The sequence below is a fragment of the Solanum tuberosum genome, unplaced genomic scaffold, assembly GCF_000226075.1.
Source record: "Solanum tuberosum cultivar DM 1-3 516 R44 unplaced genomic scaffold, SolTub_3.0 scf00487, whole genome shotgun sequence".
Taxonomy (NCBI): Eukaryota; Viridiplantae; Streptophyta; class Magnoliopsida; order Solanales; family Solanaceae; genus Solanum; species Solanum tuberosum.
Genome location: NW_006239408.1, coordinates 148,701 through 166,646, shown reverse-complemented (window position 1 = coordinate 166,646; position 17,946 = coordinate 148,701). Strand labels below are relative to the sequence as shown.

At 35.4% G+C, this 17,946-nt stretch overlaps 2 protein-coding genes across 3 annotated transcripts; both read left to right on the top strand.

The window, feature by feature from the left end:
- The first annotated feature begins 2,013 nt into the window (after positions 1-2,013).
- On the top strand, positions 2,014-13,365 carry LOC102596409 (tRNA (cytosine(38)-C(5))-methyltransferase). Of its 2 annotated transcripts, XM_006364209.2 has the most exons (9): positions 2,015-2,343; positions 3,101-3,194; positions 3,332-3,450; positions 3,581-3,703; positions 5,882-6,197; positions 6,308-6,414; positions 11,729-11,794; positions 11,903-11,967; positions 12,737-13,365. In XM_006364209.2, exons 1-9 carry the CDS (start codon positions 2,167-2,169, stop codon positions 12,813-12,815), a joined length of 1,146 nt encoding a protein of 381 aa, XP_006364271.1. In that variant the 5' UTR covers positions 2,015-2,166; the 3' UTR covers positions 12,816-13,365. The 2 variants fall into 2 exon arrangements, with proteins under 2 accessions (XP_006364272.1, XP_006364271.1); XM_006364210.2 differs by lacking the exons at positions 11,729-11,794; positions 11,903-11,967; positions 12,737-13,365 and adding an exon at positions 6,595-9,267 and having other exon boundaries at positions 2,014-2,343.
- An 813-nt stretch (positions 13,366-14,178) lies between these two features.
- Positions 14,179-16,802, top strand: LOC102601799 (ammonium transporter 3 member 1-like). Its single transcript, XM_006364226.1, has 3 exons — positions 14,179-14,799; positions 15,499-15,784; positions 16,252-16,802. Exons 1-3 carry the CDS (start codon positions 14,179-14,181, stop codon positions 16,800-16,802), a joined length of 1,458 nt encoding a protein of 485 aa, XP_006364288.1.
- Positions 16,803-17,946: the final 1,144 nt, after the last annotated feature.

Here is a 17,946-nt window from a genome sequence, read left to right as displayed (position 1 = left end):
ATATACAATTTTCTCTCGCTTTATACAAACACAAACACACTTTATACACTTGTGTTTGTATAAAAAACGAGAGAGGTGAGGGAGAGAACGAGAGTGGCGAGCGAGATTCACCAGGAGAGAGGTGAAATAGCAACAATTTGCTATGAGGTACAATTAAATCAAACTATATTTATAGCATTTAATTTGAATTAATAGTTTACTATTATTTACAATTTTCCCTTAAAAGGGAAAATTTCATATATGGCAAACAAATTTTATGAAATAACATTCTATGGGTATAATTTACATAATTACATTCCATGGGTATAGTTTAGTTTGTTAGGTACCTTCAATTTGTATAAAACATTTTTTTTGTTTTTAATTTATACAAAATTTTATTTTTTCAGTAAATGATAATAATAGCACTAAATATAGTTTACATAATCCCATGATTTAAGCTAAACGTTCAAAATCAAATATTTTTCCAAAAAAAGAATTCTACATCGATAGAAAGACAGTATTTGTATTTGTAATTCTTTTGTATATATCTACAAACTATATTTGTGTATTAGTATGTGTATATGAATATGATACTTAAATATGCAAATATACAACTGTCTCATATGACTTTGTATATATTACATTAATATACAACTCAATATATACATAACTTCCGTAATTTGTATATAACTACTAGAATATACAAATTACAATATACAATTATAATTTAGGCATAAACTAGGGATAAGGGTCTGAAAAATATCCCAACTTTGGTCGGATTTGCTGTTGCGATACTAAACTTTCATAAGGACCTATTACCTTCCTAGACTATTTAGTACCATATTTTTTACCATCTGAACTATTTAATAGTGTATTTTAAAGGTATATATGTGCCCACGTGGACACATTACTATTTATAATTTTACATTATTTTTTTATGTCCACGTGGGCAAATATATATGTTTAAAATACAGTATTAAATAGTCTAGGGAGGTAATAGGTCTTCATGAAAGTTTAGTATCGCAACAGCAAATCCGACCAAAGTTTAGGCATTTTTCAGACCCTTATCCCCATAAACTATATACAATTGTCTTTTGTATTTATCTACAAACTATATTTGTAAACTATATACAATTGTTTTTAATATACAAGTCACTATATACATATTACCTTAATATACAAGTCATTATATACATAACTTTAATAATTTGTATATAACTAATAGAATATACAAATCCCAATATACAATTACAATATAATTTAGGCATAAACTATACATATACTTAAAGTAACTTTTTATCTTTCGCGTTGTTAATAACTTTTTGAATTGCCATTGAGTCATTTTTTTTCTTGAATCTCAATTCTTCAATAGATTGTTCATCTTGAACTTGTTTAGATTTTGCCATAGACCCTACATTAACCCCAAAATTCAGAGTTAAACCCATTGAAAATGAGGGTGGATTGTCAACAATATTGACATGCAATGGCATACTTCTCATAATCCTCATAGATGGAGATGAATCATCCATTCTGATTTTGACCTTTGAAAAACTTACAATCTGATAAGAAAGAAAGATTTTTTAAAAAAAATATGAAAAAACTAACTAGTATATACATATACAATTGTTGAAGAAGGAAAAAAGAAAAAAAAACTGGATTCATGGGTTGATTTTGGCGCTTACTTGCGAAAATTGAAAGCAAGACGAGAGGGAGAACGTGAAATTTTCCCAAATTCGAAATTCAAAATAGGAGTGGAGGAGTGATTTTAGGAGAAATATATGGAATAGAGATAGGAGAGATAAAATTGATTTTGTATAAAATTATATACAAAGCATAAAAAGGTCTTTTACGATTGGGTATACAAAGAGGTGATGAATCCCATTAATTATGACAAAAAAACTGAAACTATAATTACTGACAGTAAATAAATTAAACTATACCCTTGTTAACTAACTAATTACTTAGGGCCATCCCACGTTATTTTCCCTAAACAACCATCCAAAAGTTGTAATAAGGACCAAAACAGATGAATTCTAAAACTTAAGGGACACAATTGAGTTAAAAACTCTTTTAACAATTACAGAGCATTGCCCGCCGACGGTTGTTTGCTTGCGCCGGGCGGGACAAATACTGCAAAGCCGCAAATCCCTTTCAGTTTTACTATAAATTGTTGGCAATAGCTAGTTGATGGAGTCGGAAGTTTCTAGAAATCCATGGCGAGTGCTGGAGTTCTACAGTGGAATTGGTGGCTTGCGGTATTCTCTGCTCAAAGCCGCCGTCAACGCTACTGTTGTGGAAGCTTTCGACATAAACGACGTCGCTAATGACGTTTACCAGCACAACTTCGGTCACCGGCCTTTTCAGGTGTTTGAGAAAAAAATCACCACATAATTGCTTTGTTTAACAATTAATTTACTTTTACTGATTCTCGCCCACTGTTTAAATTTAGTGGAGAAGATATCATATCAAAGTTAGAAGTTTGAAAATTTATTGAATTTGAAGTGTTGAAAGTTTGTATAGAAGTGTTTATTAGTGAAATGGTATGCTACATTTTGAACGTATCAAATTGTGAAGAATTTCATGTAAATTAGGATTGTGGGAGTAGCTTTTCCAGTCTTTATTCTGTCGATGAAAACTCGAAGGAGAAAATACAGAATCCTGTTGGGGTATTCAGATGCAAGATTATTCAGTTTGTTGAACTTGAATGGAGTAATATTTTCATTCTAAGACCAATAAGCATTGTTCAGTAATAAAACATATATAGTTGTGGATGTAATAATATTTTTGTTTGTCTCTGCAGTTGAAAATTTGAATTATTCAGTATTTATTGAAGGAACATGTGGCATACCTAAGCTTTTTAGGTTCCTTTTCTTTTATACATAGTAAGTAGAGAAAAAATTGTATGAAGAGAAGTAAAAGTGAGTTTTTTACCATGCATGAAATGTTTACTTTTTTAGTCTCACATGGAAAAAATATTGTGGACTCTCAGTTTGAAATGGAGGGAGCATTTTACTCTATGAATGTTATACAAAAGTTACTGATAATTTATACTTGTCAAAAAAAAATTTCACTGAGAATTTGCTTATCCATTGATAAAGTGTATATATTTGGGTGACAATAGGGTAACATTCAGACTCTGAATGCCGCTGATCTTGACAGCTACAATGCTGATGCTTGGTTACTTTCTCCTCCTTGTCAGCCATATACTCGACAAGGTGATGAATTGCATTCCCCCATTTTTTTTATAGTCGTGGTGCCCAGGCCAGCAACTGTGTTCCCCCATTTCACTTTTCTTTCTTTTTCTTCTTATGGCCATATTAACTGAAACCTTTTTGTTACATTTTTGTGTCAGGACTCCAGAAAGGTTCTAGTGATGCACGTGCATCATCATTTCTTAAAATTCTGGAACTTGTACCACAGTTATTACGGCCTCCATCATATCTTTTTGTGGAAAATGTTGTAGGATTTGAGGTTTGTGTCTTTCCCAATCATGCTTCATTCTACCACCTATGTTTTTCCTTATTTTATCCAGCTGTCTTATGCTATATTGGGGCAGATGGTCATCTTGGAATATATATAAAACCTTTTTCCTTCATTGCAGACTTCTGATACCCATGCGATATTGGTCGATATATTGGAAAAGAATAATTTTGTTACACAAGAATTTATTTTGAGTCCACTGCAATTTGGACAGCCATATTCTCGGCCTCGTTATTATTGCTTGGTATGTCTCTATGTCTTCCTCTTTGGATTTTTATCAATAAAAAGGACTAGTGTCTATATTCATCACATGTATGTTTTCATTCATTGCGCATGTTCTGGACTTCTTTCATTTTTTAAATAGTTGTCTATCGGTGATGTTGTTAATATTTGAATTACGCTTATTAACTGATGTGTTGAAATGAAATGAGCTGAGTAGAACGGAATAGTAACAAAGAACTTCATATACCTAACCCAACTAGTTTTTGATTGATGTATAGTCAATTGTTTGATGGATTACACTTATATGATTGGTGAGAAATGATTGAGATGCATTATGGGAACTGACTGAACTTTCCTCAATAAAGACGAAGTCTTTTGTGGGGAAAGATCACTGAGGAGCACAAAGAAAACAATTAAACAAATTGGGAGAACTTGGTCATGTCTCCTCTTTGGCTTATGAAGCTAACCAGCATGTTTTTTTAATAAAAGTTCTCCTATTTTTCCCAGATAATGGGAAAGGATAGGTAGTTTTACCTACTGATTGTTGTCGATTCTTCTCAACAACTAAATTTAACATATTGAAACTTTTAAGTTGCATCTTTCACAACCTAAAGTTCATTGTGCTTAAGCAAACATGTTGTGCAGAGCAAAGTATATCGTTTGATTTGATTACTAAGTGTCGAAGTCAAGGTTAATATTGGGCAGAGACGAGCACAGATAAGAAAGCTTAGTCAAATGTTTAACATCTAGTAACTAACATGGTTCCTCATAAACCTCTGAATGACATTCAGGACACGAAAATTTTCTGTTAACTGCTTTTTCAGTTACCTTTATTTTAATATGCTTGAATAATCATTACAAGTAATCTTACATTTTAGTATACAGTTGGATGCTTCATTTATAAAAAACTTGGGTCACATAGTTGACTAACATTTTAAAGGTAAAAATGCAGTACTGTTTTATTTTTAGGCCACACATAGCTTGGTTTACCTTGTTGTATGTAGCCCTTGATCTGTTCTAAAGTAAGTAATTGTTTTGAGTTTCCCCCAAAGATTTGGTGTGGTGGTAAGAGGGCGACACGTAATGTATAGGTTCTAGGTGCATGTCAAGGGTTCAAACGTTGTGGCAGACGAAAGCCTTTAAGCAGAGAAGGGTAGAGAAATGACCCATTATCCATTTTGAGTTTTGAACCATGCAAACCTTGTGAATTTTTTTGTTAATAAGAAAATGTAAGTGTCTTGAGTTATCCTTATGTTAGTCCATTGTTCTTACCTGTTATGTTCCTTAAACCCATAGGCAACAAACAGTTATTTAGTGTTTTGTTTGTCCCAATTTATGTGGCATACTTTCCTTTTTAGTTTGTCTCAAAAAGAATATCATACTTCCTTATTTAGAAATCATTTGACTATAAACTTCCATTTTACTCTTGATGAGACGATTTATAGCCACACAAATGTCTATGACTTTTTCTTGACCACAAGTTTCAAGAGTTTGTCTTTCTTTCTTAACCTCTGTGCCCAATCATCGCCACATGAATTGGGACGAAAGGAGTATTGGAAAAGTGTTGGTGACTTTATGGACAGTCTTATAGATTGCAGAAGACCTGCTTGAGTTGGAAACTAAATAATCAACACTTATCATTCTTAACATCATGGGAGTAAACTGGGTAATGCCAAGGACCTCAATGGAGCTACTGAGGCTGGCTCTTCAATGGGATGGGAAAGGCAAAAGTGCAAACCTGGAACTCAATCCCCGCCGCTATTTCGTGGACCATTTGGAAAGAAAGGAATGCAAGAGTTTTTGAAAGCAAAATTGAATCTGTAATTAGCATGAAGTACGGATGTATCTCCTTCACCTTTTTTGGGTGTAACATGGCTAATTGCAAATGATATAGATGCCATGTTAGATTTCTCCTTACACTTGCAGCCGTGATGAGCTGCTCTCTCTGTATGTTTCTTTAAAGCACTTTCTTGTTGCTGTATTTGCAATGAAGTAACCTTTAATAATCAAAACACATTGTTAAAGACTAAATAGACATGGGAGTTAAAGTAAATTTAGGATGCAAATGTGGCTTATTGGCGATCAAAATTCATTTCATAATTAGTTCATTCCTTGTGTATGTAATGCAATCAACTTATGGTTATTAATTTATTTATTTTGCAAAACACAAATTTAAATCACTGAAATTACTTTACTGCAGGCCAAGAGGAAACCTTTATCCTTTGAAGTCCCTGAATTTAACAATCAGCTTCTTCGGACCCCTGGTCCTTTACTTGGGCAGACTGAAAGCACAATGGAAAGGGAACAGCTGCTGTCACCAGAGTACTGGGATGAGCTGCTTCAAGCTTGTCAACCTGTAGACGATTTTCTAGTATTTAGAACTTTTGGTAATCGGAAGGACTCATCAACTTACTCTTTCCATGCTAATGATTCTGTAAAATCAGATAGAAGTGATGAGGAAAATGATGTGTACTTTGTTCCATCAAGCCTGATTGAAAGATGGGGAAGTGCCATGGGTATCCTTCTTCCTGTTGATTCCTACAGCTTCCTCTGTTTCTTATGTCATTTATCTCTCTCTCTCTCTGCTCGTCAATTGTTGTTGGGCTACATCCTTAAAAGATCACAGATATTGTTTATCCTCATTCAAAGCGTTGCTGTTGTTTTACAAAAAGCTATTACAGATATGTGAAGGGTACTGGCTCACTGTTGGCAACTGCCCAGGCAACTGTCCAGGTAAAGCTTTAAAGTATCATCATGATGTTAACGTTTCTCCTTTGAATATGTTTTTTTTAAGTTGCCTTTATAATATAATATAACAATTAAGAAAGAGACTCTGTAGTTTTGAAAAGTTGGTTATAATCTTATTTTCTATTTTGCTACTCCATGGGATTACCTTGATATTTCTTGTTGAAGGTTTCTGTAGAAATGGAGAAGGAAACCTTTTGGGAACTCTAAGAAACATACGATATCATACATGCAACCATGCTTCTGCATACATGGAGGATAAGTTGATTATTATTTATCTTCATAACCCATTACAATAAGTAGTTCCACAGTCTTTATAATTTTACGAGAGTTTTCCCTTGTCTATAATGCCTCTTTCTGTATTTAAATTAATTCAAACCCTCACTTGAGATTTTTGTTCTATGAGACTCATGTGCGTCTTGTTCACACTGATCACATGGGCTCTCTTTTCTTGTTGTTATGGAGGTTTATCTCTCTTCCACCCCCCTCAGCAGTCAAATATTCTTTTAGATGTTAGATATTGCAGTAACAGGAGCAGTTATAACTTATAACACCTAAGGATGTTCTAGCGGTCAATGAAAGTGGAATGAAGACTATAAGAGACGAGAAATTTTGACGCTTTCCCCCGCCTACCATCTAGCTGCAATCCTTCCCTTAACCCTAATCATGCTTAAGACATGGAATTGGATGCTTCTTACTCCAAAAGTCAATAAGTAGAAAAGTGAGGAAGTGTTTTTGGCTATGTTAATACAACTAGCCATACTTGTGTGAGAATGGTCATTGCTTGCCAAGTGGCATTTATGGGGCCATAATAATGCATCTTTCCCTCTCTTTGCACACATCAACCGCAGCGAATCCCCTACCCCTGCTAATTGAGGCCTAAGGTATAGCACTAACTGTATCAAATGTACTAGCAATGACTTTTGAGGGCCCATCCATTCTTTTTCTTTCCCTCTGCTTGTCACATCATATCCTCGTCCCATACAAACCATGTCACTGTTATCGATTGGATCTTCTGTGCTCCTTTATTAGTTGGGTGGAAATAATTAGATGAATGGATTATTAATTGAAGAAATAGAAGTGGAAGATGGATTGACTATTGTGCCCAATGAAGCCCAACTATGTACTGCTCTAAAACCTTATTAAAAAAAAAGTGTACTGCTCTAAGAACAAAAACCTTAGTAACTTAATTCCAACAAACAAACATCAATTAGAAGGATCTCTTACTCAAAAAAAAAGAATGATTTTTACTCGGTTAAGATATTTTTCTCTTGTCCAATTTGTTCCAAAAATTTGTACAGTCATCCTTGGGAATATGTATGGGATAAAAAGTCAAATGTGGTAGAGAAGAAACTTGATAGCATTTAATTTGAATTCACTTGAATAACCGGGTCCAAGTGGGTATAACCCCTGTTGTCAAAGTAGAATAATGTGCCAGGGCCATTGTGAATGGTGCTTGTTGTGGGGAGAGATATGTTGTTGTGCCAGCTTGGTTCAGGGTAACCTTTGTGGAAGGTTTTCTACCTAGAGGTTGTTGAGTGGGTTTTGAGGTTTTTGTGCCTTACCGGTTCTGGAACTTCACCTAAAGATGCTGATGGGTGAATGTGTATGGGAGGAGATGATGTGAAACATGCTTGGGAATTCAAAGAAATTGAAGATGGATTCTTCAATCTCACATGAACACCAAGAACAATTATGGGAAGCAATAAAAGGATAGGAAGATTAAGACAATTGTTAGGGTAAACACACACCTATGTAGTAATTACCTAGACATATGTAAATGCAATCAACAATTTTAAATCCAGGATAAGAAGAAAGAAAGGATTGTTCTAGAGTTGAAGTGCAATCAACTAACTCAAAGAAACAATGAAGGGAATTTAGTAACTAATAAGATTAATATTCAAATAAGATACAATCCTAAGGGAGAAGGGATATGACTCATACATAAATTACTAACTTGCAGTAATTTAAAAGTGGTTTAACTCCAACTTTCATACAGTAACCTAAACTCATCCTCCAAAAGTAATTGCCCTTTAAGAAGAGAGACCATATCCCACAATATGCTTATGCGGATATCTAAAGAGTGGAGAACAAGGTCCAAGACAACTAGAAGCCCAAAAGGAGAAGGAAAACCCATGTCATTGGTCCTAAATGAAGAGGCCCTAAATTTAAAAGTATTTTAGTATTTTTTGTAGGCTATTAGGTTGTTCTCTTTTTTTGAGTTTTATTTGGATGATGAGTTTAGGTTATTCTTTGAGAGTTAGGGATTTGTTCCATTCTTTTGAACCTCTCTTAAATTACTACAAGTTAGTTATTCATGTATGAGTTCATATCCCTTCTTCTTTGGATTGCATCTCTTAGTTGAATGTTAATAATAAAACCTAGTTCTTTCTTCTCCTTTTGGACTTCTAATTATCTTGGACATTGTTCTCCACTCTTTAAATATCCCCAATTCACAAATATTGTGTATTTTGAAGTTCGGAAAGAAGCCTACATTTCATGATGGCCACCTCGTATCCCATAGGAGATATTTGGGATGGAGGGGTGATGGGACGAGAAGGGAGGAGAAGAAAATGAAAGAAAGAGAAGCAGTAGGGGGGTTGGGCTTGCTGGGCTGGTGTGTGAAGAGACAGGGAGAAACGAATAATGCATTATTGTGGGCCCCACAAATGCCTCTGGCAAGCAATGACCACCCTCACACAAGTTTTACCTTGTATTTAACACAATGTAAAGTGTCTCTGACCCAGGTTCAAATTCCGCAAAGGGTAAAGTTAATTTCTTCTCAAATTAAGTCTTGGTAGACAGAGTTATCCAATACATTTACTAGTGGAAGGATGCAGGTACTGATGTAATAGTTGTGGTAATTGGTATGCGCAAGTTGACCAGGAAAGCATCGTTATAAAAAAATAGTTATGGTCATTGATCTACTTGAAACATAATTTATTTACTTGTCAATTTTATTCTTTTTTACTTATGGTTGTATATGCACTGCCTGTTGGTTAATTCTAGATTTGCTTATGAGAAGACAAATTGACATCCCTCATTTAAAGGTGAAAAAGTGTAAGATTCGACACCGGGGTGTGGCCTTTTTGCCTTGATGTCACCACCCCATGAGCATAGCCATGTTCTTGATTCGAAATTGGGGCGGAGGTTCATAACTTCCAAATGGAGGTATAAGTGATGAAGTTGCTCGTGTCTTGCCGCGACGTTAAATTCCCTCCGTCCATCTTTACTTGTCCATGTTTGACTTGGCACACCCCTTAAGAAGCAATAAATGAAGTGGTAATTTTACTATATAACCCCTAATTATTGTAAGTCATCTCACTCATTGGGAAATGAATTAGAAATAACTAGTACTTAATAATAATGGTAAAATAGGTATAAAATGGCATATTATCTCCTGGACTCCCAAACTGGACAAGTAATAGTGGACATCAATTTTTAGTATAATAGACAAGTAAAGATGGAGGGGGGAGTACTTAACTGCTCCATTTGATTAAAGGCTGGTTTCTCTAGTTTCCAAGATGAAGTGTTGTGTATCTGAAAGTTATAGTTTTTTTCTTTGATTCTATGATTAATCAAAACGTTCTTCTGTTTTATTTAGTTTGATCTGGATAATTTATACTGATGTTGGATTATTCATTCTATTTTCTCCGTGTTATTAAAAGTCATTGGTTCATCACTTAAATCGATGTGAAGTGAGGAGTTATCGCTTCATGGAGAAGTGTGTGCTTCAAACAATGATGTAAAAGTGATCCCAGTAAGAAGTAATCTCAACTTTGAGGATTTGGATTAGGAGCGGCTGTCACACTACAGCGGCATTATTGTATATTGGAGGCTAACATTAGTTATTTTAGATGTAATTTGGCTATTATGGTACTAAACTCTTATGTGTTTAGAAGGACAAATATACCCTCGAACTATCGTAAATGGTATCTAGATACCCTTCGTTATATTTTTAGGACACTGATGACCCTACCGTCCAAATTTTGGGTTGTATATAACCTTTGAACTAACGGAGAGACACGTGTCACAATCTTAACGGCCTATCCAAAATTTATTTATTTTTTATCCCTAATTAAAAAGCCCACCCAAAAACCCACCCGGATAAGTACAACCCAAAAAAAAACCCGACCCACACCCAAATAAACCCATTTTCCCTTTCTTCATTGTTCCATCATCCAAACACCCCACGAAATAGATCGACACCGGAAACACCACTGCAATTTCATCTTCTTCGGCAAAGACCAAAAAATAAAAAGACACATATTATAACCCAAAAACCCCCAAGTATACATGCTCCTCTCTTGTGTGATTGATAAACCTGATAAAAGGTAGCACAAATGAGTCAATAACAATATGTTTGATTTCGAGAAGGATAGAGGGAAAGATGGGAGAAAGGACAAAGATTTTTTGGTTTATTTTGAACTCGTGAGGTATTAGTGTGAGGTTTTGATTGAGAAATCATCACCAACTACCAAAATTGACAACACCCAGATGTTTATAAATTGGAATTTCAATGAGGCAAAAAAAGTTATAAATTTTGCGATGCTAAATCCATTCGAAGCTTTTTGGTTCTGTTTGCCGGTTCTACTGGCGCAATGATGAAGGAGAGATGGGTTCATGATGGTCAAGTTTCATGGTGGCCGAAGGGTCATTGCATCGCTGATTTCGCCCGGAGCAAGGGAGTTGAGTTTAGGAACAATTAGAGGCGATTTTGTTGTGGAACTTCATCGGAGAAGATGAGTCGCGACGGTGTGGTGGAGTTCCGGCGTGGGTTCGGTGGGGGTGTTAATTGGTTGCCGATGATTGGTGGAACAATGAAGATAAGAAAATTGGTTGGCGATGATTGGTGGAACAATGAAGATAAGAAAATTGGAGTTTATTTGGGATTGGTTTTTTTTGGGGTGGGGTGGGGGTGGGTTATAATTATTTGGGCGGGTTTTCGGGTTGGGCCTTTTAATTATGGATAAAAAATAAATAAATTTTGGATAGACAGTTAAGATTATGACACGTGTCTCTCCGTTAGATCAAAGGATATATACAACCCAAAATTTGGACAGTAAGGTCATCAGTGTCCTAAAAGTATAACGAAGGGTATTTAGATACCATTTACGGTAGTTCGGGGGTATATTCGTCCTTTTTCCCTTAATTTTTTATAACTTGTACACTTGACTTCAAAGAAGCATGCACTTCACTTAACCCTCTTCAATCCTCATGCACCTTGTAATTTTTTTGTGCTTTTCACTTCAAAAAATATTGCTCTCCAATGATTTCATGGGGTGCCATTTCATAAATACAGGAAAGAACAGAGAATAGAACGCCTTCACTGCAGGGTCTGTCTCTTAGATACTTCACGCCTAGGGAGGTATTCAATTCTCTTTAGTTTTGTGAAATGTTCTGTCTTCTTGCTTCTTTGCTTTCTTGGAAAATAAAGCAATATAGATTCAAGACATCTCACAGATCTTGATTGTAGGTTGCGAATTTGCATTCTTTTCCAGAAGACTTCCAGTTTCCACAACACATCAGTCTTCGCCAACGGTACATCTTTTTCCCAGTACTTGTACTTCCTTATTAATGAATCATTTTTTTCTCAACTCCTGTGATTGTAGTTCAAATAGTTAGTGTGTAATTGTTGTTTTTTATTCATAGAAACTGATGTTGCATAGGCCTTAAGGGAATTGTCGATCTTGTATTGATTCCTGTCTTTCTATGGGCCATTTTGACTTTTCCTATTTTCGAAACAGTGTACCCCTTCCTCTTCATTTTATGTGGTGGTGTTTGACTGGGCACTGAGTTTAAGAAAGAAAGACATGTACATATCATCATTACCATTAGAACTTGTGATCTTAAACATGCCATGGCATTTTTATGGCTATAAGAACATATCGTTAAGGGTGAAACATGAAGTTTAAAGTCAAAGAATTTCCAAATACAGAAAAGTGTCATTCATTTCGGAACTGACTATAATGGAAAGAGTGTCATTTAACACGAAAGAGATATCATGATTCTGATCCATTTCATTGTTTGAGTTGGATAGAAGGTGATTAGACCTTATCTACAAATGCATATTGTCACAAGTGAACAATTAAATTAACAAACAAACGAGTACATTAATACGACACAAAATTGCCCGAGGTTGCCTTGTGAAATTACAGTTGTCACTTTAGTTAGCTTTAAAGCTATTCCCGCAAGAATGAGAGAGTTCGTCCTGGGCTCCTGGATTTACTTAACGAGATTTGAGCAATTCTGTTCTGGGTTTCATAAAAGAATCGCGTGCTAACATATGTCTTTGGGTTTTTTGGTGCAGTTATGCAATGCTAGGAAATAGTTTAAGTGTGGGAGTGGTTGCTCCATTGCTTCAATATCTCTTCACCAACCCATCATGATTATATTATTATCTGAAGCTCCATCTATACAAGTTTTACTGGATAAAAATTCACAGCCAACAGTTTTTCCCTAAATCTGATGGTCTAGTAGATGGATGCACTAAAGAAAAGCAGTGCTGACACGATGATGCGGATTGCAGAAGACCAATCTGTAACCAGCGTTTCTATAACTTGATCCAGGTGAGATGATTGCGTTTTGACTTCAGTAAATCGTGTTAAAGAGAGATATATGGGATGCCCCTTCTGCATTCTGCTCATTGGCTGCGTAGAATGGTTCTCAGCTGCACTCACAATATTTTGAAATGTATGAGCTTGGAGCCATTGGTAAACCGCAAGAGGTGCTTGCCTAATTTCATCTCTAAGATCTATCAAAACATTTGAATTGAGTAGAAGGAGATTTCACAAATCCTTCTTGATTGAACAGGTTAAAATGATGTTTATTCAATATACTGTAACTTTAAAAGCTCTTAAGAAATCTGTTGCATGCAAAAATTGTTTGTATAGAATTATTGCACTCAAAAATTATATTTGATTTCGTCTTCTTTTTTTATTTTTGTAAATTTCTGATTTAATTAATCAGTTAAATATTAAAAATTGTTGGAACAATAAGTTGAGCTTCAATTTGGATGTGAGATTTGAGTTGTGAAGTCATATCCAACATGGATAAACAATGAAGCTTTTGAGTTTTAATTTTTTAGTGGGTCGGGTTGGGGATTAAAAGAGTTTAAATGGGTCAGTAGATTTGATTGAAAAAAAATGTGTCACGTAGGCGGCATATAGGAAAATTAAGTTGGAACATGGAGACTTAACACAATAGAGGTAAATATGACTTGCGAGCAAATAGGATTTTTTTCCCCCTCCATAATTTTATGTAATAGAAGTAAAAAGAATGATTTTTGCACGTTAAACTCAAAGCTAGATGACCACCATTGAAATTTACCCAACTTTGGAGATTCTCTCGTATTTTCTTCAAGAAATTGAACACAATTTTGAGTCACAAACTAATGTAATGATCAAAAGGGATCAAAAAGTTGCAGCAGCTCCTATAAATTTCCTTGCAAATGTCGTTACACTGCCATATAACATTGTAATAACCGTAAGATAAATGGCTCTACAAAACTTAAGCGTAGTGACCAATGACCTACAAATTATATTTAACTAATTATGACATAAATACTATAAGATTCACTATAGCTAGAATCAAAAAAACTTACAAGAAAACTACTCCATTGTAGAAAGACAGCTTGACGTGAGAATCAACTCTAATGTACTCTCTATATAATCCATTCACAATTCAAACAATGAAAATCAACGTTTCTCCTAATTAATCTCCTAACAAACCAACAAAACAAAATCAAGAAATATGAGTTTATCATCTCCACCAGCCTTTAACTTTTCTATGCTCCCATCAAACTTGATCCCGGGGGACGCGAATCCTCCGTGGATGAGCAAAGGTGACAATGCATGGCAACTTGTAGCAGCTACCTTAGTGGGGCTACAAAGTGTACCAGGCCTTATAATACTCTATGGAGGAGCTGTCAAAAAAAAATGGGCAGTAAATTCAGCTTTCATGGTTTTATATGCCTTTGCTTGTGTACTACTATGTTGGGTTTGTTGGGGATATAGAATGTCATTTGGAGAAAAACTAATACCAATATGGGGTAAAGTAAACGTTGCGTTAGAACAAGATTACCTCTTCCAGAAAGCATTTCTGGGGATGTTTCCTAACGCGACTATGGTCTTTTTCCAGTTTGTATTCGCGGCTATCACTTTGGTTCTGATAGCGGGTGCAGTGCTTGGAAGGATGAATTTTTATGCTTGGATGTTGTTTGTACCATTGTGGCTAACATTTTCTTATACTTTTGGTGCATATACTATTTGGTCTTCTAATGGTTGGTTGTCTGTTAATGGTATTATTGACTATTCGGGTGGATATGTCATTCATTTGTCTTCTGGTGTTGCTGGCTTTACTGCTGCTTATTGGGTAAGGACACAACATTTTTCCCAGTTTATCCTCACTAACATGTTCACTAACATGTTCATATAGCTATAGAATTGTTCGGACCACAAGTTTTAAGGATACTTTTGGTGTACTAATTACCTAACCAGATAAACTTATACACTATCTTTATCAAACATAGTGAGAGTTCTAAAATGATAACCAAACATAGTGAGAGTTTCTAAAATTCACCATGTATCACTGATACAACAGTTAAGAAATTCTCAATGTATTAGTGATACAAGAGTTTCTGAAGTTCACTCTGCATCACTGATACAACAATTCGCTTTGTATCTGTTGTTGTATCAATGATATTGAGCAAATTTCAAAAACCGTTGTGTCACTAATACAGTGTGAAATTTGGAAACTGTTGTATTACTAAGACACAACAAATTTAAAAAATTGTTGTATTACTAATACAAAGCGACTTTCATAAGCTGTTGATAGGTTGGTAATTGTCCAAACTAATGCTACGTTTGATAATTAGACCTCAAACTATTGCGATTTCTCAAAAAAAAAATCCTTTTTTTAAACGTTGGCCGAACCAACACCATATAAAATGAAATAGACAGAAGGAATAAATGAACAAAGCTAAAGAAGAAAACAATGAGAAGGAAAAAACTATAGCTCTCTATTGAAGAGTAAACTTTCCTATAATGCTCTTTTTGTGAAATATTATTGCAGGTGGGTCCAAGATCAACCAAGGATAGAGAGAGATTTCCACCAAATAACATACTTCTGATGTTGGCTGGGGCAGGACTCCTATGGATGGGGTGGTCAGGGTTCAATGGAGGTGATCCATATGCAGCCAACATTGATGCATCCTTGGCTGTTTTAAACACACATGTTGCTGCTGCTACAAGCTTGTTAACATGGCTCATTCTTGATGTCATCTTCTTTGGAAAGCCTTCTGTTATTGGTGCTGTCCAAGGCATGATCACTGGCTTAGTTTCAATCACACCTGCTGCAGGTACCATAACAATTTTATCTTCACTTCCTTATTAGGGTCATTTCAGGCATTTTCTAATAACGAACGTAAGTTAGTATATACTGATAGTGTATTAAACATAAACATTTATAAAAGGATTCTATGCGTAGACGTGAAAGGTTAGATTAGACTGACATGCTTAGTCATTCTGCTTTAAAGAGTAGGGATTCCCTTAATCAATGAAAGGCACAAATAAGCCGGTGAATTTAAGATGAGTAGGCAAGCATGGGGTTGTACTGGTTACCACTTCCATCTATCTACTGAACCAATCTTCTCGGGGAATCAGACTAGGTTGTTCGTTGTTCTACTAGGAGTTAACTGTCTATAACAAATGATATAACCTAGAATATGAGCAAATAGAATACTACAACATGTTAAATTATATTGATCGTGTTAGTGTATATAACTTAAACACAATATTTTTTGCCCTTATACATGTTGGTGTGTAGGTGTTGTTCAAGGATGGGCAGCCATAGCCATAGGACTATGTTCAGGCTCAATTCCATGGTTCACAATGATGGTAGTCCACAAGAAGTCTGAGCTTCTTCAAAAAGTAGACGACACAATGGCTGTCTTCCACACCCATGCTGTGGCTGGATGCCTAGGAGGACTCCTCACGGGGTTCTTTGCTCACCCGAAACTATGTTACCTTTTCTATGGCAACTACAACAAATATTATGGCCTCTTCTATGGGATTCACGACGGACAATCTCACAAAGGACTCAGGCAAATGGGTCTCCAACTTATTGGGATTCTGTTCATCGTGGTGGTGAACGTTGTGATGACAAGCTTGATATGTTTGTTGGTGCAGCTCATTGTACCACTGAGAATGTCAGAGGAAGATATGGAAATTGGAGATGAAGCTGCACATGGTGAGGAAGCTTATGCTATTTGGGGACAAGGTGATAGGCTTGAGAAATCTGCAGGATTTTCTGATACTGCTGCTGGAGCTGCTAAGTCTAGTTATAATACGTCTAGAAGTCAGGTCGAAATGGTCTAATTCAAAGTAACTTCGCGATATTGGTGATATACTAATGCATTTCTTGTGATGTGTGTTTTCTTAAATTCTGGTCTAGTTTTCTTTTGTCATAAGGATATAACTGATCATGATGATGTTAAGTGATCAATTTGCACTAGCTGCAGGCTGCAAGAGTGCTTTTGGCATTCATTGAATGTATTTCCTGAGGAAGTGATAATAATTAATAAGAAATACAAGGTTTCATCTTCTTGTTATATAAGAATAGTGGCAAGGCATCAATTGGTTTGTTTGTTAGTTCACATATGTATGTTTTTGTTGCTTTTTTTCTTTCTGCAATTTTTCCAATATAAAGAAAGGTGAAAAGTTCACGAGGTAGGGATATGGTCTGCGTACACTTTACCCTCCTTCTCAGACCCCACTTGTGGGATTTCACTGGATATGTTGTTGTTGTTATCATAAAGAAAGGTGAAAAGTTCAAAAAAGGGGGTGACACGTTGCATGCTCACTCCTCAAGAAATTCATCCTAACTGTTTTATTCTTGATTAAACTATGGACATTAAGACAACTATGTTTTCCACCAGATAAGTTGGAAGTTAAATGCAGTCGATCAACTTTGTCGAATTACACTGAATATGTTGTTATTGTTGTGGTTGTAACTAAGAAGACAAGAAAAGCAAGGGAAATAGGTGCTGCATGTAGATACTAGCTAGACATTTGCTGAGGTAGTGTAATAGAAGTCTATTGCTGCACTTTGCTAGTCCAAATACTACTTGAGGAATTAATATAGCAATAACCAAAATCCGTTCTGACTAAAATCCAGTTAAATTCAGTCATAAAGATGTAATCAAAGTTTGGTATAAATATGAATATGATTTAGGCCAAATTTTTTTAACATATCTAGAAAGATTTAGCAATGCTCTTAGACTTTTGTCTGCAAACTCATCATTCGCCTTGATAGGTAGCGTTAAAAGTCTCATCTCTCAGTGAGGCTTCCAGCTCTCCCAAATAGATGTCGGGATATATGTGAGCTTCTTTTATAGGATCTTCATTCAGTTAACATACCTTGTATCGTTCTGCACATTTGCATACAAGTTTTTATCTTTCATAGCATCTTCAAAATGCACTATACCATTGGAACTGTTTCTGTTTCAAAGGATCATGAGAA